This window comes from Lepidochelys kempii, chromosome 4 (genome assembly GCF_965140285.1).
Source record: "Lepidochelys kempii isolate rLepKem1 chromosome 4, rLepKem1.hap1, whole genome shotgun sequence".
Lineage (NCBI taxonomy): Eukaryota > Metazoa > Chordata > Testudines > Cheloniidae > Lepidochelys > Lepidochelys kempii.
In genome coordinates, this window is record NC_136383.1 from 46,226,527 (window position 1) to 46,254,089 (window position 27,563).

The 27,563-nt window shown below is 39.7% G+C and overlaps 1 protein-coding gene and 1 long non-coding RNA gene across 8 annotated transcripts in view; one reads left to right on the forward strand and one right to left on the reverse strand.

Moving 5' to 3' along the window:
* The window catches only part of LOC140910384 (uncharacterized), a 30,507-nt gene extending 27,695 nt beyond the window's left edge, over positions 1–2,812 (reverse strand). The window contains exons 1-2 of the long non-coding RNA XR_012158558.1: positions 2,458–2,812; positions 1,381–1,578 (exon numbers count right to left, since the gene is read on the reverse strand). This is a non-coding gene — a long non-coding RNA (uncharacterized LOC140910384). The remainder of the gene's footprint in view (positions 1–1,380; positions 1,579–2,457) is intronic.
* A 2,138-nt stretch (positions 2,813–4,950) lies between these two features.
* Positions 4,951–27,563, forward strand: part of PCDH10 (protocadherin 10) — a 68,903-nt gene continuing 46,290 nt past the window's right edge. For 2 of the 7 annotated variants that reach the window (XM_073341122.1, XM_073341123.1), the window contains exons 1-4: positions 4,951–8,407; positions 10,206–10,264; positions 10,875–10,981; positions 19,897–20,202. In XM_073341122.1, coding sequence (XP_073197223.1) covers positions 5,807–8,407; positions 10,206–10,264; positions 10,875–10,981; positions 19,897–20,202 — 3,073 coding nt within the window. In that variant the 5' untranslated portion in view covers positions 4,951–5,806. Of the gene's footprint in view, positions 8,408–10,205; positions 10,265–10,874; positions 10,982–19,896; positions 20,203–22,682; positions 22,716–26,002; positions 26,096–27,563 lie in introns of those variants that run through there. The other 5 variants (XM_073341126.1, XM_073341127.1, XM_073341125.2 and 2 more) reach the window with 4 other exon arrangements.

Genomic DNA, 27,563 nt, shown 5'->3' on the forward strand with positions numbered 1-27,563 from the left:
GCTGTATGACAGAATTTCTTTTGTAGCTTCTTCAGTCCCAGAGAAAGAAATGATCAATGTTTAGATATGAACATGCAGCAGATTTTTCCCCATTAAGAAAATATGTGAAATCCTATAAATACCATTGTAAATGGAGGTTTATGGAACATTATGATGAACCCAGAATATTGATTAGCCATATATTCTTCTTAGGAGGAAATGTGGTTGTTGAAAGGTGATCACAATGTTTAAGCATTTCCTAAATCCAAAACCTTGGGTAGAGCAGAGGTGAGGGAAACAAAAAACAGTTTCTGGAGGGAAAGCAGTTAAATGATGATCCAACATGAGGCAGTTTTGGATGCGGGGGGAGATCACTGGCTAATTTTCCACCCCAATCTGAAGGCAGGATTTACAAGCTGTAAACCATTGATTTACAGTTCTAAGTTGCAGGGTGGAGCAAAATGCGGCTCTGAAAAAGATTAGTCTCCCTTTGGTGAAGTAAATGGAAGCTGAAAAGATGATACCTGGGAAAGCTGTATGCAGGGCTGTATGCAGCAGCGCTTATCCCAGGGATATTCGAGAGACAAGGGTGGGTGATGACGCACCTTTTCTCTCTAACATGGCAAAGGTGACAGCCACCTGCTGGGATCGATTTTCCTCACTGGCGTCGGCAAATAAATAAATAAATAAATCCAAACATAAAGCTCTTTTGGTGCCGGCTCAAAAGGCATGTCCGGTTTAAAGATAGCCCGGGTGTTCTGATTAATCAATACCACCTACCGAAGAGAGTGGTGTTCGGCCTCAGAACTGAAACAGTATGATAAGAAAATGATATAGTGCGCGTTAGGATGTATAATTCATGTTGCCTTCATTTGCTCAGACCAGCGTAAAAATCCATACATCATTTTCTTGTTCATGTATTGCCTAAGTGCAATTTGTCATTTTGCATTAGAGGGCTGCTTCAGATCATCAGCGCTTTTAATTCACTGGCTACAGTTTAACAAAACACCGGCCCTGCTTGACAACTGAGCCTGCATAGGAAGGAAGCGCTATACTGGCTATAGCATGTAGCTTAAACAAAATGGAGACGTGTGTTTGATTTACAAACGTGGAGATAACGCACTTACCTGCTACAACTCTGGCACTGTCCTGAGCTGAGAAAAAGAAAATGGATCTGTTTGTTCTCATAGGTCCTCAAAGTATTATATACTTGACAACCACAGTGTTTATGTGAGCAGGCTTCTTTGCTTAGCCTAGCAGCTCCAGTGTATTTTTAATGTTGGCTGTATGAGAATTATTCTCACTTGGATATATCCTGGGTGCCATTAGCCAAATCAGTCATATTACGTTAAAATGTTTGTTTATGCTCCACCACTGACAACAAACACACCCAATGTTTACCTAGAAGTGATGAGCTTGCTTTCTTGATGAAATGCAGTTCCCTTGGCTTTGGTGGCCATTGGTTGTTCAATCACACAAAGCGGGCGATCTTTAAACTTTTGAGGGTCCCTGTTTATTGTCACATCTGGACTTACTGCTTTTACTCAATTACTTTAAAAAAATCACCTTTCTTGATTCTGAGCACTGAGCTCTGGCACACTGCAATAATAAGAGGCTTTAGATTAGAAACAGATTGCTTTCAAGTCATGTTAAATCACAGCAAGCACTCATATATCTAGACGGAGGTTAACGAAGTGGCCCCCTTACAAAGGAAAATAGGATAGAAATTCCGTTGTTTTTTTTTTAAGTTTGTTGTTACACGTGTAAGGAGGAATTATTGCATTTTAAAGAACAAATAAACAAAGGGGAAGAAAAATAAACAAATGATTCAAATCCAAAATAAACATTTTATTATAGAAAAATAACAACTAAATCTAAGAGCCAAACTGTGCTCCTTAAACTTTCGTTTGCAACGGAATGAGAGGTGGGATAGAGAATTGCTAGTGTAGGGTCGACTTCCCACTGTGTGAGCACCGATGGGTAACTTTAATGGTTCACCCCCTCTCTAGGTTGCTGCTCTGCTGTAATTACGGCTCCCGTGGAGAGGCAGCACTGTGTTTGTTATATAGCACTTCAAAGCAGCCGTCATTACAACAACAAAGCCATTTGTTTATGTAATCCCTGTAAACTAAGAGCTGTGGACGCTGCCTGTGAAGGAAAATCAACAGAGCAAAGCGAATACATTAAACCTTAAAGTTGGTGATAAATGCAAAGGAATGCAAAATAAGATCCCAGTTCAGGGCGGGTGGAAAGGGAATTTCATGCGAGATGAAGTACGCTTGGGTCAACATCTGGATGGTGGCTAGATAAAAAATTAATTAAAATTCCCTAACTGCAGCTGCATGCAGTGCTTTGAATATTTTGGATTACAGCTCCTGCAAGCGAATACAAAAAAGAAGCATATGAATAACCAACAATTGAGTAAGTGATGTAATGAATATAAACAGCTATTGAGATATATCAATTAAAGCATCTTACTTCACAGTTTCATCCTTTGGCGACATTGGGGAAATCCGGGAGGAGAGGAGGAATGAAGCCAGCGTCCTGCACAGAAATACCTGCAAAGAAATCACATCTTGCCTGCAATGAGAGACTTTAACCGCTAGGAGGAGCCTGCTACCTACAATTGCAAAGCAAATCCACTCATCCCTTCAGCTACTACATCTGTATAAAACTTAAGTGTTATAGTTGATGCAGTGATTATTTACAACCAGATCGGTCCATCTATTGTATATCTTTAAGATTTCCAGGTTTCAATGAGCTGCCGGTGTTTGCGTGACTCTTAATTTCCATTCCCAGATTGTCTGAAACAGATTTAACAATCTGCATTGTCATTCATGTGGCTTTATTTGAGATAAATGCATACAAAATACAGAGATTTTTTTTTAAATGCACCAAAATTTCGAGGGGTCAGCTAAAGCCCCTTCAAGTTACATGTCCTTCCTTTCGGATCGTAGGAGTAAAAACGGAAGGAAGGAAAGGGGGGCACGACGACGACAAGGATGATATATTGATCCAATGGCTGTATTCAGATTCAGATACGCCATAATCTCCTTTTCATTGATCCACAGGTCCTCTTATAAACTGTCTCTCCATTCTCAACCCCAGACATCACGCTGAAATCATGTTAGCTGCAGCGGCTTTAGCTTGGCTTTGCCGGGTTGTAAATTTACTGCAGCTGGAAAAGGATTAGCCATTTTTTTTTTCTGGTAACCCAGCTTTAACTGCTCAAAGATAAGACCCATTTACATGAAAGGAGCGAAGGAAGGAGGGGGAGAAGACCAAACTGCAATGAATGAATAGATAGAAAGATAAATACAAACATTTTTAAATACGTAGAGGATTTTTATCGAACATGTATCGAAATGAACATGTATCGAAATGTAATTTCCTCTATTTCCACAATAGGAAAATGCATCTGAACGGACAGCTTATTGAAATGTATCAAAGGAAGCCATCCTTCTCCTGTTTTACTAGTTATGATCAAAGATGTGATCACGAATCACTGATCTTACAAGAAGTCTCTCTTTCTGCCTAATATTTGGTGTTCCTTACAAACAATAACCAAATAGCATTTAGCAAAAAGTGAAATCTATGAACATTTCATCGTATTTGTACAAGGTTTAGAAAGTTATACAAATGGAACTTCAGTTTAATAAATCACCGGGTATATTATATGGAACACCAACGTATCCACAGTTTAGATTTATGAACATGTGTATCAAAATTAATCTATAAATCTTAACAGATGGTTTACATTGTAATGTAGACACATACATACATATCTCCAAAATGTGTGTTACCTATGGACTTTGCATGCAAAACCTATTGATATAAATGCAGAAATTGTCATTGACCTTACTTATTACAGTCTTCTACTCCTACTGACCTTCCACTATGGGGGGAGGGGGCAGGGAAATCTAGCGCTCTGGTGTTGAACAAGGCTTAGCACTATCCAATGTGTGTTGCTGAGTTTAAGTTGCAAAATAGTATTTCAGCAAAGGATACAAAAATGGATATTTTGTACAGTTGCAATAGTGACACAACTACTAAATAACATTTATCAGAGTGCTTTCCATGTCAGGTAAGTTGAAACAATAGTAAACACCGATAAAAAATGGTCCTTTGTACCCAGAGCATTGTATTAAATAATATTTTTCATCGGCAAACTTCTATTGACTCTTCCCATCTAACCCCCTTCTCGTCACACACAAGCTAATTTCAGATCCAGCACTGTTGACATTTATTCCACTCCATAACGCAAACTATCATATTCTGCTTTGATTCACATCTTGTACCATCTCTTTCACTTCAGACAGTGAAGCTGCAGAGGGTATAAATCAGGCCAGGATTTGGCCCAAATTCAGAACGGTGTTAATTAGATGAACTGGGAAGAAGTGTAGGAGTGTGATGGAAACTTGCACTCTCTCAGTTGTCAACCAATTATTTAAGGCAGCCCAGTATAAAATAAGGCACAAGTTTCCCTTGTTTACTCTTTTTAAAATGTTTGTTTTACCATTGAACCAGATATAGAGCTGGCCAAATAGGAAAAAAAAAAAAAAAAAAAGAAGAAGAAGAAGAAGAAGTTAGTAGCTGATGGAAATTCCTCCGCCACGGGGAAAACTGGTTATTATTGTCGTCTTGGTTTGCACTGATGACGATAGGTGATCTCCCTATTCAGTAACTGCAGCAGGGGAATAGTAACTTTCCGAGGCAGAGATTCCCCAGTAAGCGCTTCGGGACCTGCAGGGTTATTCTCTCTCTGTGTCTCTCTGTAGCATGCACACAAACCAACTAGAGGTCTGGGCTCTCCCCCCTCTCTCCCCTGTGATGCAGCCTGCTTGACGTGCGCTGGATCCAATAGGCTGTCGCCCCTGTGGGTGTTGCTACACACTCATTGGTTGGCAGGAGCAGGGCGCTGCGCAAAAACAGAAAAGCCGAGCGCTCGGAGCTCAGAAACTGCCAGTAGAGATCACAGGAGCTGGAGCTGGGACAGGAGGAGAGCTGCAGCGAGAGAGCGCGTGAGAGAGAAGAAAAAGCAGCAAGAGAGGAAAGACTAATCAGCACCTCAATAAAGAGCAAAACGATGACTATCATCATAACAATGGCAATAAAAGAAGAAAATATAAATAAAGGAAAGAAAATATAAAATAACAATGATTATTATTATAATAAAGGAGAAAATCCCAGAGAAATTCAGAGAATGAAAGTTTTGGGCGGCAAACCTTCTCTCTGCCTTTTTGATATTAGATCCTTTTGCTGGTTATATTTTTTTTTCATTTTTTCTGCCTTTTTCTGCATCTAAAGAGGGCATGTCCAGCGGTTCCTCCAGCAGCCTCTACCCCTCCTGCTCCCATCAGGAAGGCAAACCGAGGACAATCTTGAAATATAAAAATTTCCTCCTTGGGATTTGCTGCTGCCGCTGCCTCCACTGCCGCTGCAGCGGTGCAGTGCCAAGACTCTCGGAATAAATAAGAGCGGGCTACTGTGTATACTGTGTGTATATCTATCTATTTATCTATCTATCTCCATACAGCTCTAGGTATTATTAGTTGGCCATTTATATTGAAGATCACAGATGAGGTGGGAACGCCTATCTTCTTCGTTTGCTCAGCGTGTGAAATAATCATAAAAAAGAGGGAAATGGGGAAGAAAAACTCCTAATATGAAGCAGAAGGAATAATAATAATAAAACCCCTAGATCGAAATCCCACTCAGATCCCCCTCCCTCCACGCACGCACACTGCCCGCAGTATTTTGAGAGGGGAAGGTGGTGGTTTCTGAAGGAGGAAGTGGTGTTGGAGGGGATCTCTTTCCCCTTTTGGAGATGATTGTGCTATTCCTCCTTGCCTTGCTCTGGATGGTGGAGGGAGCCCTTTCTCAGCTTCACTACACGGTGCAAGAGGAGCAGGAGCATGGCACGTTCGTGGGGAATATCGCCGAGGACCTGGGCTTGGACATTACAAAACTTTCGGCTCGCCGCTTCCAGACGGTGCCCAACTCCCGGAGCCCTTACCTGGAGCTCAACCTGGAGACCGGGGTGCTGTACGTGAACGAGAAGATCGACCGGGAGCAGATCTGCAAGCAGAACCCCCCCTCCTGCCAGCTGCACCTGGAGGTCTTTCTGGAGAACCCCTTGGAGCTGTTCCGGGTGGAGATCGAGGTGCTGGACATCAACGACAATCCGCCTTCCTTCCCGGAGCCCGACCTGACCGTGGAGATCTCCGAGAGCGCCACGCCGGGCACCCGCTTCCCACTGGAGAGCGCCTTCGACCCGGACGTGGGCACCAACTCGCTGCGCACCTACGAGATCACCCCCAACAGCTACTTCTCGCTGGACGTGCAGACCCAGGGCGACGGCAACCGCTTCGCCGAGCTGGTGCTGGACAAGCCCCTGGACCGCGAGCAGCAGGCGGTGCACCGCTACGTGCTGACCGCGGTGGACGGGGGCCAACCCCAGCAGCGCACCGGCACCGCCCTGCTCACCATCAGGGTGCTGGACTCCAATGACAACGTGCCCGCCTTCGAGCAGCCCGTCTACACCGTGTCCCTGCCGGAGAACTCGCCGCCGGGCACCCTGGTGCTGCAGCTCAACGCCAGCGACCCGGACGAGGGCCAGAACGGCGAGGTCATCTACTCCTTCAGCAGCCACATCTCGGCGCGGGCCCGGGAGCTCTTCGGCATCTCGCCGCGCACGGGCCGGCTGGAGGTGAGCGGCGAGCTGGACTACGAGGAGAGCAGCGTGTACCAGGTGTACGTGCAAGCCAAGGACCTGGGCCCCAACGCCGTGCCCGCCCACTGCAAGGTGCTGGTGCGGGTGCTGGACGCCAACGACAACCCGCCCGAGATCAGCTTCTCCACCGTCAAGGAGGCGGTGAGCGAGGCGGCCGCGCCGGGCACGGTGGTGGCCCTGTTCAGCGTCTCGGACCGGGACTCGGAGGAGAACGGGCAGGTGCAGTGCGAGCTGCTGCAGGGCGACGCGCCCTTCCGCCTCAAGAGCTCCTTCAAGAACTACTACACCATCGTCACCGAGGGGCCGCTGGACCGCGAGCAGCCGGGCGGCGACGCCTACACCCTGACGGTGGTGGCGCGGGACCTGGGCGAGCCGGCGCTGAGCACCAGCAAGTCCATCCAGGTGCGGGTGAGCGACGTGAACGACAACGCGCCGCGCTTCAGCCAGCCCCTCTACCAGGTCTATGTGAGCGAGAACAACGTGCCGGGCGCCTACATCTACGCCGTGAGCGCCACCGACCGGGACCAGGGCGCCAACGCCCAGCTCGCCTACTCCATCCTGGAGAGCCAGATCCAGGGCATGTCCGTCTTCACCTACGTCTCCATCAACGCCGAGAACGGCTTCCTCTACGCCCTGCGCTCCTTCGACTACGAGCAGCTCAAGGAGTTCAGCTTCCAGGTGGAGGCCCGCGACGCCGGCGAGGAGCCCCAGCCCCTGGCCGGCAACGCCACCGTCAGCATCATCGTGGTGGACCAGAACGACAACGCGCCCGCCATCGTCAGCCCCCTGCCCGGCCGCAACGGCACCCCGGCCCGGGAGGTGCTGCCGCGCAGCGCCGAGCCCGGCTACCTGGTGAGCCGGGTGGCGGCGGTGGACGCGGACGACGGGGAGAACGCCCGCCTCACCTACAGCATCGCGCGGGGCAACGAGGCCAGCCTCTTCCGCATGGACTGGCGCACCGGGGAGCTGCGCACCGCGCGCAAGGTGCCGGCCAAGCGCGACCCCCAGCGGCCCTTCGAGCTGGTGATCGAGGTGCGCGACCACGGGCAGCCGCCGCTCTCCTCCACCGCCGCCATCCAGGTGGTGCTGGTGGACAGCGCGGTGGAGCGCCAGGGAGGCGGGGGAGGCGGCGGCCTGGGCGCGGGGGGCGGCGGCGCGGGCGGGGCGGGAGGGGAGCATCGCCCCAGCCGCGCCGGGGGCGAGACCTCGCTGGACCTGACCCTCATCCTGATCATCGCCCTGGGCTCGGTGTCGTTCATTTTCCTGCTGGCCATGATCGTGCTGGCCGTGCGCTGCCAGAAGGAGAAGAAGCTCAACATCTACACCTGCCTGGCCAGCGACTGCTGCCTGGGCTGCTGCTGCTGCTGCCCCTGCTGCAGCCGCCAAGCCCGGGCCCGCAAGAAGAAGCTGAGCAAGTCGGACATCATGCTGGTGCAGAGCTCCAACGTACCCAGTAACCCGGCCCAGGTCCCCGTGGAGGAATCGGGCAGCTTCGGATCCCACCATCACAACCAGAACTACTGCTACCAGGTCTGCCTCACTCCGGAGTCAGCCAAGACCGACCTGATGTTCCTCAAGCCCTGCAGCCCATCCCGGAGCACTGACACTGAGCACAACCCCTGCGGGGCCATAGTGACAGGTTACACGGACCAGCAGCCAGACATCATCTCCAATGGCAGCATATTGTCCAACGAGGTAAGGTTCAAAGGGATTTGTAACACTCTCCAACCCCTTCGTATCTAGCAAGCTTCGCTCAGCTGTGCACGTTCGTTACAGGTGCATGCGTCCCTGTGCTGCTTTGCTTGTTTGCTATTATTTTTACGGTTTTGACAATGAAAAATGAGCTTGCTTTTGTTTTCTTATGTACTCTGATGCCCCTGATTCTCACTCTCCCTAGGGCTTGCAGGTCTCAACCACTCTGGATTCTCTCTTGTCTTGTCAGTGTCACTGTCAAGCTGCACTGCAGTCTTTTCCCAACCCCATCTTTGCTTTCAATTAGTCTCTTGAAGCTGTTTCCCTTCGTTCCCCTTTGAAGAATGTCGTTTTTCTTTGCCCCTCCTTCATAATAGCCTCTTATCCTCATGCTTCTTTGATCATAAATACTTGCATGGTTTTCATCACCTGTCAACAAGAGAGCCTGACACTGCATAATAGTTTCAGCTGTGATCTACCTTAAAGTGAGTCGGTTGCTTCTTTTCATTTGAAGCATTAGTTCTGCACTGGACAGCATTTCAGAAACTGTTGCATCCAAACTCCCACACCACGTGAATATGAGTGAAGCTTGCTAGCGTCTCTGTATTAAAATAACATAATGATATACTAGTTTCTAATTTTATTTTAACTGTATGCTGTAAATGAAACACCTTTCCATCTTCTAGGCATTGCTCCTCGCAAAATCACTGCAATTGGCATTAATGAAGTTACCTGCACAATGAATTCAGAGTTTTCCTAATGCAAAAAAGTAAAGCATTTATATGTGTTTCTACAAATCTTTGCATGTACAATTAAGGCTGTGGGGGAAACCCCTCTGGAGTTTGTGAACATCTCTATACTTGGCAGGAGCTTTAATTAATGTGAAAATTAGTGTTCATTAATTGACTTTTTTTTTTTTTACTCTGCCTTAACAGTTCTTTCCTATACTGAAGGAGAACTTGAAAATAAAACGTCACAAAAGAATTTCCGTGAAAGCATATATCAAGGCTTAACATTCTCACCCATTAAACATGTGGTCTATATTGTACTATCTAGTGCGTAAAGATTTCTGTGGAAGCTTATATCAAGACTTAACATTCTCCTATTAATCATTTTGTCTGTTGTCTTTTAACTAATGTGTGCACCAGTACATTATGATGATGCACCACTGAAAGAAAAAGCAGTGTTCCTTAATACTGATTTGCTGAATACTTCAAGGCCAGTTAAGATATTGTTATATTTTGTTTAAAATTGTTTTAAAATCTTTCTGAAATATTTTAAATATTAGCCTTTAGTGTAGACCCTACATCAGATGTTTATAAAGAGATGTGGCTTCTGGTATTTTTTGAGGGCAACAGGATATCCCATATTTTCTTTTCAGGACTCAATCTGTCTGATTATTACTCTCCCTTTTTCTCATATAGGATATTTAAAAAACACAGTGGGACAGATTAAGACCCCCCCCTGGCTCACAGTGAGTGGTGTTTTACACCACAGGTAGCCCCATTGATTTCAGTGTAATTAACTTACACTTGTGGTGTAAGATACTATTCAGCATGATTAAGGGGATCAGGAGTTGGCCTTAAATAACTGAGGAAACCCCTTATTTATTGATCTGTAGTCCCACTTGCATGAGTAAGGCCACCAGGGTTTGACCCCTTAAATGTAAGGAAAGAATTATTTATGGCCTACCTATAGCTGTACCTTTGTGATGAGTGTTCCTGGCTGAATGTGTGTGCCTTCTGATGTCGTTGGTTGTAAAAATATTGAGTTCAAATAAGTTCCAATTATTTTTTTCTAGACAAAACATCAGCGTGCAGAGCTCAGTTATCTAGTTGATAGACCCCGACGGGTAAACAGGTATGAGCTCCTTGTTCTTGTTTTCTTAATGTAGGAATTTATCCAAGACGTATTTTAGCATGTGTGAGTGGGGATGTAGAAATGTGTTTACTTCAGATGTAAAATAATAGCTAAACAACCAATATGTATTTAAAATTATGAATTTATTTAGAGATACCATTAAATAAAATAAGCAGTGCCACATAAACATCTCTGAATTATGGCAGTTGTGAATCTGTTTTAAGCCATCTGAAAAGAGAGCAAATTCTAATTCTGTACTCATCAAAAATGTGCTTTAAATACTTATGAGTCCCTCCGTACATTCTGACAGACAATATTGATTTATCTGAGTGTTAATTTAGACTTCCAGCTTAAGCAAATGGTACCAAATTATTTACAACAACTACATGTAACACAGGCAGTGTAATAATGGCTACTGTCTATTTCGGTTGGATTAATAATGCCTGAATATACAAGTTTTGTGTATGATGGACAGACTGGTTCTGCAGAAATAGTGTTGCAGAGAGGAGGCCTGGATGAATGCAGCACCATGTGTGGCCATGTGATGGCAGAAGAATGTTTTATGAGTCCCTCTTCATGTTTATTCTCATAAGATTTTTGATGTTTCTAGTTCTGCATTCCAGGAAGCAGACATAGTAAGCTCTAAGGACAGTGGTCATGGAGACAGCGAGCAAGGAGACAGTGATCATGATGCCACTAATCGAGGTCAATCCTCTGGTAAGTCTGATAAGGGAATCTAAATATTTGATCTTTTAATAAGAGAGCCAGAAAGGGCAATTATGTGGTTATAAATAATATAACATGAGTGTTTATAGGTACAGCATATGTATATAATGTATGGATGGATGAATTTACTGTCAACTTGATGGTATACTGAGATAGTCAAGAGATTGTTTCTCAACCCTGACTAGCTTTTGAGAAGTATAGCTGTTTTCTGCAAGTTGTTCTGTATCCTTGGCTCTTCCTGCACATTAAAGCAAAGTTGTTGGTATATCTTTATAGCAGACCACAGATTTTTCAACAGCCGATTTGAGGAATTTCAGAGTATTGGGCAACTTTGGTTAGTGACTGTAGCTGGCATGGTAGTGTGAAGCATAGTGGGAGTTCCCAAGGGAAAGACTGAACTCTCTGATTGAATGACTGCCAGATTGTGAGGATTTTTGCTGGGATCAGTGGAGACACATAGAGTGCTTTGAATATGTAATGTGTTATACTTTCAGACTTTCTGAGGCTTGTTTTGTAATTCAAATAAAGGGACTATGTAATATAATGATGTCCTTGTTAATGAGTAAAAGGTATACAGTGGTCATCCCTTCAGTCCTAATGAAAGAAAAAAATGTTTAAAAATACTGTTAGATCATGATTTAGAGGAGATAGATGTGTTTAAACAGTGGAATTATTTCTGCATGTATGTTGCTCTCTCTATGCTCTCATATTAGTGTAAATTCTTTTTGAAAGATAGGCTCTGTGTATTTGGCTGTAAAACATACACACACACACACACACACACACACACACACACACACAAAGTACACTTCAGCTAATAATTCTGTTGAACACATTGACCAGTGGTGTGGGAACCTCAGATTAGTTATAACTTATTTCTCCTTCTTCTGCAACCTGTAAAAGGCCCAGGTATTTGCTGCAAGTGTTTTATGCAAGGTGATTTCAAACTCCTTCACTTCCCTCCTCTTATCCCCTTCTCACTGATCTCAGACCAGCATTCCCAGAAGCATCAAAGAGAAATGATGGTTGTTTCCCTATCTTGCCCAGGAGCTGTGGCTGCTACAGTCCCTTGCTCTGCTAACATTCTGTGTCTTCTCATGCTCTTACCACTGTCTCCTTTGCCATGGGAAACCCAGGCACCAGGGGAAAACGGGACACTCAAGGGCCCCTTTATATTGCTGCAAGTCATTAATATGCAGACCTAATGAGACTTGAGAAAAGCCAAGAGTCTCCGGAGCTCCCCGCTCCTTGCCGGGCTTCCCACTAGTTGAACAGAGTGTCTATTTTGTGTCTGGGAACCTGACAACAAACCAGGTCTTGCCAGAAGTTTACATCTGAACACAGAGCCCCCTTTCATTTTTGTCCTATATATGGTGTATGATTTATTGTTGTCTTAAAAAGCAGTGCATTTAGCCTTCCCCCACCCATTCTTTCACACAGTTTCTGATGCGCAGCAATCAGTGCTAGAGAGTTATAAAAAGCTCCCACTCCTCCTGCCCCTCCCTCTGTTTTTTTAACTTAGCTGCATTTCATTATTTTTTTTTACAGTGTTTTACTGCAGCACTCGTCTCAATGAACATTTCAATCAGTTTAGTCCCTCAGCATAATGAACCATAATAACCAAACAGGAGAGAAAAGAATAAACAGCTGCATAAGGGGCTGGATTTGAAAGACTGATGGTGGCAATATAATCACATAGTTGCACATCAGCCAAAAGCTATTTTATTTTGAAATCATCCAGTTCTGTTACTATACTTATGTTTCTGCTTCCCCCACCCCCTCCTCCTTTTTAAAGTAGTATAATTCAGACATGAACATTGAAGCCATTCTCAAACTTGGCACCAGTTTTCAGACTGAGCCAATTCTTTTTGTTGTTTTTGTTTTACAATGAGGAAAAAAAAATCTGCTTTGCTCTTTTAAAGACATTTAATTTGTTTTAAAATAATGGTTTAATATGATTTATGGGCTCATGCAATTAAAACAGAGATTTGATATGAACAAATGAAATTTGACAATAAGCTTTCTGTCTAATCAGAATTAATATCACAAACTGAAAACACAAACATACAAAATTCAACATCCAATTTTGATAAACTACTACAGTGCATTTAGCATAATTATTTTGCATAAGGATTTTTACAAAGCGGGTAATAAATATGTATTTACAAGGTATACTGGAAATTTCTACAGGGTGTTTTGGGTCTATTTGATACATATAGTAGTAAAGTCTTATATAAATCCTGGGCTGAATCTTGCCGTCATTACACAGACATTGGCACCAGTGATGATGATACATACAGAGAAGGAGTTCAGTATAAAACTTGTATTCACTTTCAGTACTTCTTAATGAATTATATGAAAGGATGAGAGTAAATCTTGTTTGAATTTCAATGTCTGAGGACATTGCTTCTCAATTAATTTTAAATGTAGCTCTTCGATTTTCAATTCTTTCCAAATTAGCAGAGAAAACACATTGCTCCACAGCAAGGCTAGGAAAAACAAAAACATAATGGTGAGCAACATCATCTCAGTGAAAAATTATATATGTGCGGCCCAACTGTGCTCTCTTATCCCCTTATGCTTCTCTTCCGCCTTTCTGCTTATATGCTATTATCACCATCCTTCCTTTGCATTTTCTTTTATTTCTTCCTCTAGCTCTATATTTGTTTCCTTTTGCTTTCTTCTCTTTCGCCTTTCTTTATATTTTGTTTTTTTCTTCCTCATCATCATTTTATCATCTGTCTCTCTTCTTCTCAAGATAGTACCTGCCACAGAATAGCATCATATTCATGTCCAGAAATACTTGATAAATGGTTCCTACGGCAAAATTAAATATACTCCTAGTCATTTTCACACTGCAGGTGGCTTTGCTTGGAAAAGCATTTTGCACTTCACTTTACATACTGTGTGACTGCTCCTGCTGTTACCATTTGTCCTGTGGTAGTCCAGTGCCTGGTCAAAGTGACTGTGGAAGAGGTAGTGGTTTAATAATTGGGAACCATGGCACAGATACTTATGCATAATGGGAGTCTTTCACTGTGTGATAGAGCCACCATGCTCAACTGCTTAGGAGGTATATTGAACTAAGTTATTACAATCCTTTGAAATATTATAGGCCAGATCCTCTGTTGGTGTAAACTGTAGCATCAGTGACTGAACCAAGAATTTGGCTCATTTTTTTTAATTCATATTTTCTTAATATTGATTGAATTTAATGCATGTGAAAGGTGCTTGATTCTGTCTGTCTGTCTTAGAACTTATATGGCCCCCAGTACTGTAGCATCTGAATACCTCACAATCTTCTATGTATTTATCTTTCCAAGACCCCTGTGAGGTATTGAACTACTATTAGTCCCACTTCAAGTTGGAGAATTGAGGCACTCCCATTGAAATCAGTGGGAGTTAGGTGCCTAGATGCTTTTGAAAATCCTACTATAAGTGACTTTCCCAAGATCATACAGGTAGTTTGTGGCAGAGCAAGGAACAGGCTCTCCTGAGACCCAGGCTAGTGCCCTCACTGTTGGACCATCCTTTCTCTCTGACTTAGCGTCTTGGAAAGAAAAGTCCTTATTTATCTGTAGAACAGATACAGCTAGAGCAGTGACCGTTGTAGGTTCCCACATCAACCCCTAAATGTGCATCAATCATATTCTAAAGAAATCTCTTCTAAGAATGAAATTAATTTGTTCTCCACACCTAATTACATTCTTGGCCTCTCTTTTGGGATTGCCAACATAGATGCCAGTTACTGCTCTGCATATATATGTGTTTAAGTTTTATGAGGTAGACACCTGTCCACAAGGACTTGGACTGATGCTGCCAGTTCATTTCATATAGCTGGTCACCAAGTAACCATCTGATGGTAATGGCTTGTAGACACTAGATTTTCACTTGGGATCTGCTGAGTTCTGTATATCATTAGTTTTACATTACACATTTTATGGAATTAGTTTTGTAACATAATTGGGCAGGTATATTTGCAGGTAGAGATGTATATAAAACGTTGTAGATATAACGATACACCCACATTGTTCCATTAGCAAGTATGTCTTCCTATTCTGTAAACAGTTCAAACATGCAATACCAGAGACCGCAAGGCTAAGATCTAAAATTAGACTTCCTCTCACTATGGGCAAGTGTACACTACAAAATTAAGTGGACTTAAGTTACGTTGACATACAGCCACCACAGTAATTGATTCAGTTTTACATGTCCACACTATGCTTCTTGTGTCAGCGGTGTGCATCCTCACCAGGAATGTTTGCACTGATTTAACTGCCAGCGTGGGGCATTGTATGATGGTTTCTGAAAGGCAGCTATAGTCAATATAAGCAACACAGTATCTACACTGACACTGTGTTGACCTAACTACATCAACTTAAGCGTGATGCCTCTCATGGAGATGAAATGCTTAAGTCGGTGTAGTGGACAAGTTATATTTGTGGAAATTCCATTTTAGTGTAGTCGCTAACAGATTTAGGTCGACATAAGCTGCCTTCCGTTGACCTAACTCTGTAGTGTAGACCAGGCCTATATCTGTAAGAGACGGGGCATTACAAAGACATCTGGTGAGTTTCTAAGAGTTTAAGGTGCCAGTTGTGCCATTCCACACCCTCATATCAAGTGATTTGTGCAACGGCTTTAGCACGAGCCAATGTGTCTATCCTGTGGGATGCAGGAACAGCAGCATATGGTAACTGGTATGGGGAAAACAGATTGAGAAATAAAAAGAAGAGATTCCAGTGGTGAAAGGACAGAAAAAAATCAGTATTCCTTTCCAATAGAACAGTTAAATACTGTTCTGAAGATCATTTGGGCAAAAAAACCATGAGGGTGAACATAAAGTGGTCTAGAAAAGTGCTTTGACTCTAGCCGATTTTGGGGGGTGGGGGGAGCAGGATTCTTGCATTCTTAATGATGTTTGCTCCTCAGTGATCCAGATTAGACTTTGAAGTTATTATTTGGAAGAACTGAATCTATCTTGGGGATGTTTAGGTCTTTATTCATGCTGTTGTGAGGATGGAGACAGTTTTATGCAGGGCAGTACATCAGTTGCCTTGTGAAGGCTAGCTTCATAACAGAAGAAATTGCCAGTATGCTTTCATTATCAATAAAAAATGATGCTGTAGAAAATAACACCCTCTGAAAAAAGAACAGTTGCTTTGTTAACACTTTATTAGTATTTGCTATTTTTATTACATAATTAGCATTAATAATATGTTTGAATATATTTATTAATTACTCTAAAGGTTTGGCATGTGGATCATTTTTCTTTAATTACATTTAAAATATAAGTTATTTAAAAAATGAATCTCAAAAATTGCCTAAATATCTCTTTGATCTAAAGAGAGTCTTTCATGCCAACTAACATACATATTCATAGACATTTTTGGTTTTGTCTTTTTAAAATTGAGATAAAAGGGATACTTCAGAAAATCTGGTCCAAACCAACAAATTCAGGAATGAGAGTTAGCATTAAAACTCTACCCTCAACCCCTATCTCCCTTGGCCATCCTAAATATGTCAGGCCATGTGGCATGTGAAATTGTTCACTGTCCAGTGACCTATCCAATAACTGGATTACAGGGTAAGGAATGATCTCCTGGTCTTTTTTCATGCATATATTAAATTGCAGTGTTTATCATATATTGCTATTTGAGAACTCTGTGCCAGATATTTATATTCTTTTCATGCAGATATTGAATTTATTCTCACCTTTAAAATCTCAGTTTATCTGGTACTTTATATTTTTCAATTCAATTATAGTATGAAATATTTCTTCACTGTGGATTTACAATTATGATGGATAGTTTAGTCCAGAACGACTGTACATCTGGCAGGATATATGAAGGAGATGCAATGGAAGTGTTATACTGCCTAAACATTTTTTTTTGTTATAAATCACAAATACTGTGTTTCGTTTATGAAGGAGTCCTGTGCCGGATGCTTTATTTTGCTTTCTGTGATATAGCCTCTTTCCTGCAACACGGAAAAATAGACAATCATTTTCCTTTCTCTATTGGTTTGTGCATTGAATACTTTCTGTTAGAAACAATTTGCGAGAATGTCATCCCATTATACCATAATTAAAAAGGACGAATATTTAGCTATTATATCATAGTTAATAAAATTGAGTATAGGTACCCATGAAATTTCAAAACTAGAATGCTAATTTGAATTTACTGTGCTCTAAATATATTAATATCTAAGGTCCTGATTCTGCACCCATTAAAGTTTGGGGGAATGTAGCCACTGAGAAATGGGAGCAGTCATCCCTGGACACTTGCTCCCCAGCCACCCACCTATATACACACTTGAATTCTGGCTGTCTATTCCAGCCGTGGATATTAGTAGCTAGATCTTTATTCTTAAATCATCTTCTGGTACCTTCTCTTTCCTTCAAGATAAATCAGATTTGGTACATGCAACATATATTTCAGAGCCCCCTGTTTTCATTTCTTCATTTATTAAAATGTTGATTTGTAGTGGCTATAACATCATTTTCAGGTCCTATAATAAGCTGTTACATAAACCTGTTTGTTCAATGCACTGCAGTTGACAAGCAGAAATCAAAGGAAACTAAGAAGTAATAGGTGGATAGACAGAATTTTCCGGTTTAGGAGCTGATATAAAACCAAAATGTTAATATATCAGGTAATTTTCCAGGAGAAAAATAAACCCAGGGAGAAGTGGGGAAAAAAAAAGGTCTGCCCTTGAATAAATATCTAAAGCTGTCTCTTCCCACTGGCAAAACAAACAAACAACAGTTCAGTGCTTATCCTCAAGCTTTTCTTTCCCTTTCCCATCACCGTTCAGTTTCAGAAGACATTGAATTAATTTGGTCACTGAGGTAATATTAGTGAAATGAAATTTGTAATAATTTTCCTACAAAATATATGGATATTATTCACATTTGACTTACATTAGGAGATCTGAAAACTGAGTATATCAGTTTGAATTAAGTGTTGCATCTACCTACTCATTTGCAAAAATCCTTAAAATATAAAGAATGCCTTACTCTGCATAGAAAAAAAAATATTGGAATTGTTCTAATACTAGTGTTAGTATTGATGGTGTGTGGCCACCTCTTTGTAGAGTGTACATGGGTGAACCTTTCTTTCTCTGTTTTATTTATCATCCCTTTTTTGTAATAGATGCTACCATTATGATATCAAGAACTAAACTAGCCAGCTACCTCATAAACAATTTGTATGTCTTGCATGCTGTTCCCTGTCTGTTTCCTTAATTCCAGTTGCAGTTCACGTTTGCATTCATCAACAGCTCACTGATCAGTAATTTATTTCCAGACTTCTGCGTATCAATTATCAATGGAAGGGTATAATCGAAGCTGGACTTAGTAACAAAGATAGCTTAATTTAAAATAAAAAAGTCATTATAAGGTGAGATTAATCTGTGATAAAAGCTTGCTTCTTCTTTTTATCATTTATCTAAATGATTGCCCTCAGTTCTCAAACACTTGTTGATAACTCAAAGGGGATTCTTATTTGCTGGAACATTGTTTTCCATAGTGAGAGATAACACATAACTATTACTAATATTAATCAAATTGCAATGCAGAATTGTGGCAGAATTTTAAATACTAATCCTCACCCAGAAGTTCAAGCTAATCAAGTTCTTTATGGTGTAGACTGGTGAATAAGCTACAATACATGAATCTTGTTGTAGGTGTTCAGATTTTTTCCTAGTTCTCTTTCAGTGAGTTATGACACTTTTTTGTAATTCTAATGCACTGGTTGTAAATACAATATTTATAACTGATCTTGTTCATTTTTGACACATACATATTCTAAAACATTCAGTTTACTCTACAAATAAAGGGAAAAAATACCTCTCTATGATTGTGCTCTTTCTGTATGCTGTTGAATATCAATCTGAGAGAACAGAATTTATTCCATTTTACTCCAAAGACTTAAGACATTACTCCCTTAAGAAATTTAAGCCAACAATTTAAGGAATCAAAGTCAGGAAATATTCAGTTGAAATACCGGTCTGAAGGTAGTCAGTGGAAGTATTGCTTGTCACTGAAATCTTAATACCTTTAAAGGATTTGTAAGCGAACAGTTTTCAGTTGGTGGAGACAAGTGTTTGCTGATATAGTAAGCATTAACACATTTGTCAATAGTATCTGCAGCCATGTCACATCGGACTACAGCTACCTTCGTGCCACTAATTACAGTAATTTACTATGGGACTCTCTCCAGTCACTAGAGTGGCTTGGTGATGGTAAGAACCACTGTGGTGGCAATGATAACTAACTCTGAAGAATTAATTAAAAGGATGGTCTTAGTAAATCATTTTTCTCGCACATTCAATTGATACGTACATTCACCTATTTTGTCAGAACTGCTTTTAGTAATTCATAGTCTCTGTCTATATACATTCATATACACACAAACAATTGCTTTACAGGAGTCATAAGTATTTAGTTTTCAAAAGTGAATTCTCAGATTTCTTATTACTGAAATTTCATTCTTTTTGTAAGATCCATGTTCATCAATTTTTTCCCATTTGTACCTTATTAAGTATTAACAAGCGATGATCTGCTGCCATCACCTGTAAATTGAGTTAGTCTTGTACCTGAATGGGTTCTAGGAAGTAAGGTTCACAAGAGATTCTGAGAAGTGAATCATCATCACACTTCTTCTCATGATTGTTTTGCACACTCTGACATTCTGGCAGTTCCTCTCTTTGTAAATGGTGGCATTGACTGGTGAAGACCAAAATGATCCGATCTTTTATTGGTGGAATGAAGGCAGTGGAAAGCGTACTAGTAAGATTTCTCTTCCTATCTCTCTTTTCACCCACCATGTTCTTTCTCATCTATCAGCAGCTTGTCATGATGCTGAAGCTTATATCTACAGTTTCTTTCTCTTTCCTGCTTGCAGGCATGGATCTCTTCTCCAATTGCACAGAGGAATGTAAAGCGTTGGGCCACTCGGATCGGTGCTGGATGCCCTCCTTTGTCCCATCCGATGGACGTCAGGCTGCAGATTATCGCAGCAATCTGCATGTGCCCGGTATGGACTCTGTTCCGGACACTGAAGTGTTTGAAACACCAGAAGCTCAGCCTGGGACAGAGAGGTCCTTTTCCACCTTCGGCAAGGAGAAGGCCCTTCACAGTACTCTGGAGAGGAAGGAGTTGGATGGACTGCTGACTAATACACGAGCGCCTTACAAACCACCGTATTTGAGTAAGTACTATTCAAAAGGCTGCGTCAAAATGTTCCCTTTGAGGGAATAAAACTTGGCTCTCTGCTATCCTTACTACGAATAATACAGTCAGAGTATTGGAGGCAATGAGAAAAAAAATACTGCTCTTGGATTCAGATACCACTGAAAAGGACATTGTTGAATGCACTTAAAAAAGAAAAGACTTTGTGTCATGATAGTAGGTCACTGTTGTTAGCAGCAAAAGCAGTATAAGGTGATGGCAAGCTAATTTTTTCTTTACATTTTAACTGCTCCAGGTGCCTCACTTTCTTATTGATACTGAACATTATCACTTCATCAAGCAGTGCTGGTATCATACCTACATTGCTAACATGAGGCAGGGTTTGGAAGACAGCAGATGAGTCTTTTCTTTCTTTTTTTTTTCCACACTGTTCTCACTATCTTTTACTTTCTTGGTCATCCTACAAGATATAAACTTGCATATTCTGCTCAATGCTTTCTATCTTGTTCTGAATTCTTACCTCTTTTATAGTCATCATTGTGGTTGGGTGACACAGAAGACAGTGTGTGGACATAGGAAAGATAGTTAATTATGCATTTTGGATTCTGAGCTAAAAGGTGTACTAAAATTGTACTTTGGTCTAAGATGTTTTACCACTATATTTACTAGCCCATTGTACTTTATTAAGCCATTACAAGATCTCCCTTGACTTGAAGAGTTTATGATGCTCATTTAGTCCGTGTGACTGGAGCTAAGGAGAGCAGTGTTATACCAGTGATCCTTCTTAGAGTAACAGCTGTCCCTTAGGACAGTAGGTGAGGTGAGGAATGTTTCTCTGGAGTTGGCTTTTTATTTAATTTTTAAATTTCAGATGAATTCAGTAATTGTCAAAAGTGCTGCACCGAGAGCTCTGGAAACTGAAGTCTGTTTCCACAAAGGTTCAGCATGGACAGCAATGGTGCTTGTTTCTTTGATCTCCCTCAGCTCTGTCCTGGTAGCATGAGGGTACCTTTCAAAGTGTGATGGTAGTTCAGTCTTCTTACCCATTCAGTCCTTGGATTTTCTGTTGAAACTACGAAAAAGGTTAGAAAATTATTGATTTTGTGATGTGCACACTCACAAAAGGAACTGGCCTGAGGCAAGCATCTCATTTCACATAGGCCAAAAAAAACCCCCCAGCCATCAGCTAGCAATGTCTCCTATACTCTTCTGACAAAGGTCAGATGTGAACTGTTGACCTTGTAGTGAACAATTATGTTTTTCATTACCAATCCCCATAACCATCCAGGCTTCCAAAAGTGTCTTTTCGTAATAGGGCACATTCTAGCCATGCATTATTAATTTCATCTTCATAATTTCAGCTAAAATGTTTGGATTTTATAGCACTTCCAACCGCATTATGAGAATGTCTCTGTTTTTGTTCAGTTTAGATACATTTGTTATAGTGAGGATTATCCATAACAATGCCAAACTGATGCTTCTGTTTAATTGTTCTACGGTTTGGAGGTTGATTATTTTAAAGTAAATGTGCCTTTTCCCGTTAGTTTAATTTTTAAATTTGTGTACAGTTAAAATAAGCTATTCAGTTTGTCAATCTGTAAGCAAATTGTCCCATAGTTTATACATTTATATTCTCATGCCATAGTTTGTGAGGAAAGTAAATAGTTGAGGTAACATTGGAAAGAGTGAGCGATATGTTGTGAATTGGATTCAGCAAAATTAAATCTGGACTTTGAATTTCACTGGACTTCCAATACAAACCTTCAACAGAATCTAAATTAATATTTCTGTCTTCTATTTTCCCATATTTAATGTTTGCATTGGTACAATTTTAGAATTTAAAATATATAGCAAATAATAAAAGAACAAAAAAAAAAAGAAAGTGAACCTATTACTCTGTAGAGCTGAGCAGATAATTCACAATGAACAATTTATTCATTGAACAAGAAAAGAGGAGAGGCTATTTTCAATTTAGTTTTAAGGAATGCACAGGAGATGCATTGTCCAGTTCAGGAAATAATTATAGTTGAGGCACTAATTAATAGTGACCACAATATAATTAAGTTTATATTTAAGGGAGCACCTAAAAATGGAATGGTGATAATAAATTTTAGAAAGGGTGATTTTTTTTTTAAAGAAGCTAGTCTGACATCCGCAAGTGAGGAAAATAAAATCCTCAAGACTCAGCGTGGTTGCTATTTAAGCACACCATACCAGAATCATAGGACATATGCAAAACCCTAAATGAAAAGAAAGCAGGAAGGTAAGAAAAAAAAAACAAACTTATGGTTAAATTGCAAATAGAAGAGGGTTACTTGAGATAAATAGGTAACAATTAAAAAGATACTTAGCTTAAGTAAACCCAGTAGAAAGAATCCTAAATTAAAACAGATAAATTGTAAGACTGAAATTAGGAGAGATAAGAAGGTCTTTTTAGAACAAATAGCCAAAGACATGAAAACTAATACACTTTTTTTTTTTTTTTTTTTTTTTTTTTAGTATGTCAGAGGTAGGAAGCCTGTGAGAGAACAGGTAGGTTTGTTGATCTGCAAATATTGAGGGTAAAGATATCACAGAGAAGCTAAACAGTATATTTTCATTGGTCTTTACAAAGATAATGTTAGGGAAGCTACCTACCCCAGGCCAATTTTTTTCAAGTAAAGGTGAGGAAAATGAAACTGAGGTGTGAAAAGATGAGGGGCTTGAATAAATGGATATATTAAAGACAAACAAGTCACTAGCACTGGATGGTATTCATCAAGAGTTCTGAAGGAAGTTTAGAATGAAATGGCAGAATTTGTAACAAAAATCAGCTACTGTGGGGGGTGTCTCATAGGTGGAAAATGTAGTACTTTTCATTGGAGGAGGGGTCCCCAGCCAGCAAGCCAGAATATTTAGCCAAGTTCTTTGAATACTGACCTCATCCTGAATAAGTAATATACAATGTAGTATGCTAATGTTTTATTGTAAGTTTGCCTTAATAAAAAGTGTTGTTTTTTTTAAAAGACACTAAGCATGCTCCTGAAAATTACAGGCCAGTATGCCTTCTCAGTTTAGTTCCAGGTATATGGCTGAAGTAGTAATGAAAGATGGAGTTTTAAAACAATATAAAATTATGAATATAATATATTAGGAACAAACCAGCATGGCTTCTGTAAAAGCAAACCCTGTCTCTTCAATCTATTAGAATTCTTTGAGGATATTTTAGCAATGGTGAATAAAAAAGAATTGGTTGATATGATGAACTTTGTCAAAAGCTTTTTGAAAGTTCAGACAAATTATAAGAGGCTATTAAAGTGATTAAGCATAGTCACGGGGTTAGAGTAAAGTATTATCACACATTTGAAACTGTATAAGAGACAGAAAATTATTAGGAATAAATGGATTGTTTTCAGCACCAGCAGAAGGTTAACAATGGGGTTCCACAAGGGCCCATGCTGCTTAATATATTTAAAAGGGATGAAAAGCGAGGGGGTAAAATTTGCAGAAGACAGTAAATTATTTTGGTTAGTCAATACTATAGTACAGTGTTTCTCAACCAGGAGTACATGTACCCCTGGGGATATGTTGAGGTCTTCCAGGGGATACATTAATTCATCTACATATTTGCCTAGTTTTATAACAGGCTACATCAAAACCACTAGCAAAGTCAGTACAAACTAAAATTCCATACAGATAATGACTTGTTTATACTGCTCTACATACTATAAGCTGAAATGTAAGTACAATATTTGTATACCATTTGGTTTATTTTATAATTATATGGTAAAAGTGAGAAAGTAAGTAATTTGTCACTAATTCTGTGCTCTTACACTTTTTTGTATTTTTATGTCTGATTTTGTAAGCAAGTAACTTTTAAGTGAGGTGAAACTTTGGGTATGCAAGACAAATCAGACTCCTGAAAGGGGTAAAGTAGTCTGCAAAGGCTGAGAACCAGTGCTATAGTAGACTATGAGGAACTTCAGAGGGACTTAGCAAAACTAGGTGAATGGGAACATACATAATGAAAGGAGTCATTTGAACTATTCTTGTACCTTTATAGATTATAAATTAACTGTTACCACTGAGGAAAAAAATACTTTAATATCACTGAGGACAATGTAATGAAAAGCATCTGGTTCATGTGCACTGGTAGTTACAACAGTAAAGAAAATGCTATGTTGTACAATGGAATAGAAAATATACTGAAAATATTATAATGCCATTATGTAAATTCATCATACCCTCTCACCTTATTGCTGTGTTCATTTCTGGTCACTCCAACTGAAAAACAAACAAACAAAAAACAAACACACAAAACCTCATAGCATAATGATTACAGGCATGACAATACTTCTGTGTGAAATAGTACTGGGAAGATTAATACTGAATAGTTTAGGGAAGATATGAAAGGCAACATGAGGAATATAGAATAATAAATCATACAAAGAAAGTAAATTAAGCAGTCCCATTTACCCTTTCTTATAACAAGGGAATGAGGGGGCAACAAAACAACCGCAAACCAATCAATTTAAAATTCATAAAAAGGGAACTTTTGTATTACTTTTGATACAATTCACAGTTAACCTGTGGAATTCATTGTTATGAGATGTAATTGAAACCATGAACTTGGTAGAATTTAAAAATAGTATCAGACATTTGTATGGATAAATGAGAACATCAGCAATTACATTCGAAAGTATGGTGTTATAGAAAGGGATATAAATCCTCATATTTCAAGAGTGTTCAGAAGAAACTTCTGCTATGAGCAGGTTATTCCATTATAGGTTTTACTTCATCTTCCTCAAAAGCATCTGGCCCGGGCCTGTGTCAGAGGCAGGACATCAGACTAGCTGAACCACTGAACTTATTCAATATATCAATTCCTATGTTCCTGTGAATTTAGCTCATTTTTATGCTAATGGAATATCCATGAGCAGATCATGATATCCTCAAATTCCTTTGTTATACTAGGTTATTTGATTAATATCTTTTCAAAATTTTCACTCTGTGGATTTATCATAAATATTTGAAATTCACGCTGTTCTGCTTAGTTGTGACTCAGGCAATAAATCACAGGGTGCTTTACACATTTCTGATTGGATGAATGCACAAGCTCTACTAAATTGAATACTTGGGCATGCAAATTTAAAAATTCATTTTCTTCAAGTAGTCAGGCATGGACTTGGAAACTAACTTTCAGCAAACATCTTTCCTATTAAAACTTGGTCATTTGAAGAGTCACAGAAATCAAATCCTGAACATGGGCCAAAGCAAATTCATTAAAAAATTTGAATGAATATTGGGGTGGGGGAGGATTGTATTTTTTCCCCAGCTCTAATTTTAAACCTTTGTTGTTCTTCTGCTAATAGATGTTTGTTGTTTTTGTGGTCTAATCTCTTTGGGCCAGGACAGTGTCCCACTACATATCTGTACAGCACCCAGCACAATGGGGCCCCAGTCCTCATTGTAGCTTCTGGCCCAAAGGGATTAGACCATCAACCTGTTCCAAATCACCTAGGACCAGATCCTGAGATGGTATAAACTGGTATAGTTTAATTGAATTCAGTGGAGCCATACTGATTTCCAGCAGCTGAGAATCTGACCCTTAATTTTAAAAATGCATTGACTTTCATCCTTTTTAAGCAAGTTTGTGTTTCTTGTGGGTCATCATGGGTCATCTTTGATTGACCCATTGATACATATTTTAGATAGATAGATAGATAGATAGATAGATAGATAGATAGATAGATAGATAGATAGATAGATAGATAAAATACTTTTGAGAGTTTCTGAGAGTTGTGAATTGATATCAATAGAGAATTATTTTTTCTTATCAGAAGCAGAACAGGCACAACATGGACAGCGGCAATATAAGGCAGGAACTAACCAAGCTTAGCTACACTATTCACCAATGTGCCTCAACCTGGACCTCGAGTCTCTCTACATTTATAATCTTTGACCACAATTGTTATGGTTTTGTTTGATATGAACTCTAGGGCTCCAGTCCTGCAAAGACTTAGGTACATTCTTAACTTTGCATGCATGTAGCTTAACTTCCCATTGAAGTCAACAAAATTGCTCTTATGCATGAAGTTAAGTATATGCATATATCTTTGAAGAACTGATTGCCTAGGAACTGGACTATCAACTAATCTAAACAAGATATCAAAGAACAATCATAAGGTATGTTTTTTTTTCCCTCCCATAGCCATTGTTAGGGTTAGCAGAATTCAGTTTTTATGTTTTTTATAATTTTGATGGATAATGTCAATGTTTATTTTTAAACATTTTTTTTTATCAATTTAAATTTTCACAGTTGTGGAAAACTGGGGGAGATCAGACAGCGGGGGCTCAGACAATAATTATTTAATGACAGTAGATGTTGAAATTCAAAAAGTTAAAGCTTTATAACTGTTAAAACATAAATTGTCAACATCATGTCTTAAAATATACAAAGTAAATATCCTTAAATCAAACACTAATAAGTTCTCAAGCAGCATTTTTATTACTTTAGTTTTCTGAAATTCTGATTATCATCAGTGGATATATTTTTTTATTGGTTTGGACATATCAGTGTTTACCGACATTTACTGTTAAAAATCGGATCCTTCCAAATGTAGTCATTATCCATCAACTTGAGTTGGTTTAGAATAAATGACGCAGAAGTAAAAAGTGTTCCATATCTTTTTAACATTACTCTGAGTCAGTCACTGCCCTGTGGTGATTTTTCCCAAGGAATAAAAGTGTGTTGATAAGGATTTTTATTTAATTAATTAATGTATTTATTTATTGGATTGTGGGTGTCCCTAGTATCATAGAGAAATATTACTTCATGATAGCATATATACCACAGAACACTTTTCAACAAAAGTAAAAGCAAATATATGAAAAACAAATTTCATTAAGAATTCTATTGTATTTTTTGTAAAATTCAAAATCAATCATGTAATTAGTGAGGCTCTTATGTGCTCAGTACTGTGGAAGCAGAATTTTCTTTTCTTTTCCTTTTGTGTGTTTATGCCTTCTTTCTGAAAAATCATTTGCATAGTTTTACCATAGCTTTAAAATATAATACAAACCATGTAAACCAAACAAACCATATATTCACCAATATTGTGGCATTATTTAAAAACATTAGTAACATTTGAAAAAAAAAAAGATGCTTGATTTTTAAAAGGAGAGATAGTGGCCTTGTACTCATTTTTGCATGTGCATTTATGCACTTATAATTTCTCACACAGTTGTACAAATAAAGCAGATATTGGTACCATAAGGCTTAGTTGGGCCTCTATCTTGTGATTTTTCTCATGCAAATGCAGAATTTTCATGTAAAATTGTGGTACATATTTGCAATTAAATATATACAAACATGCACCAAAAATTCATGTGCAATTGGGT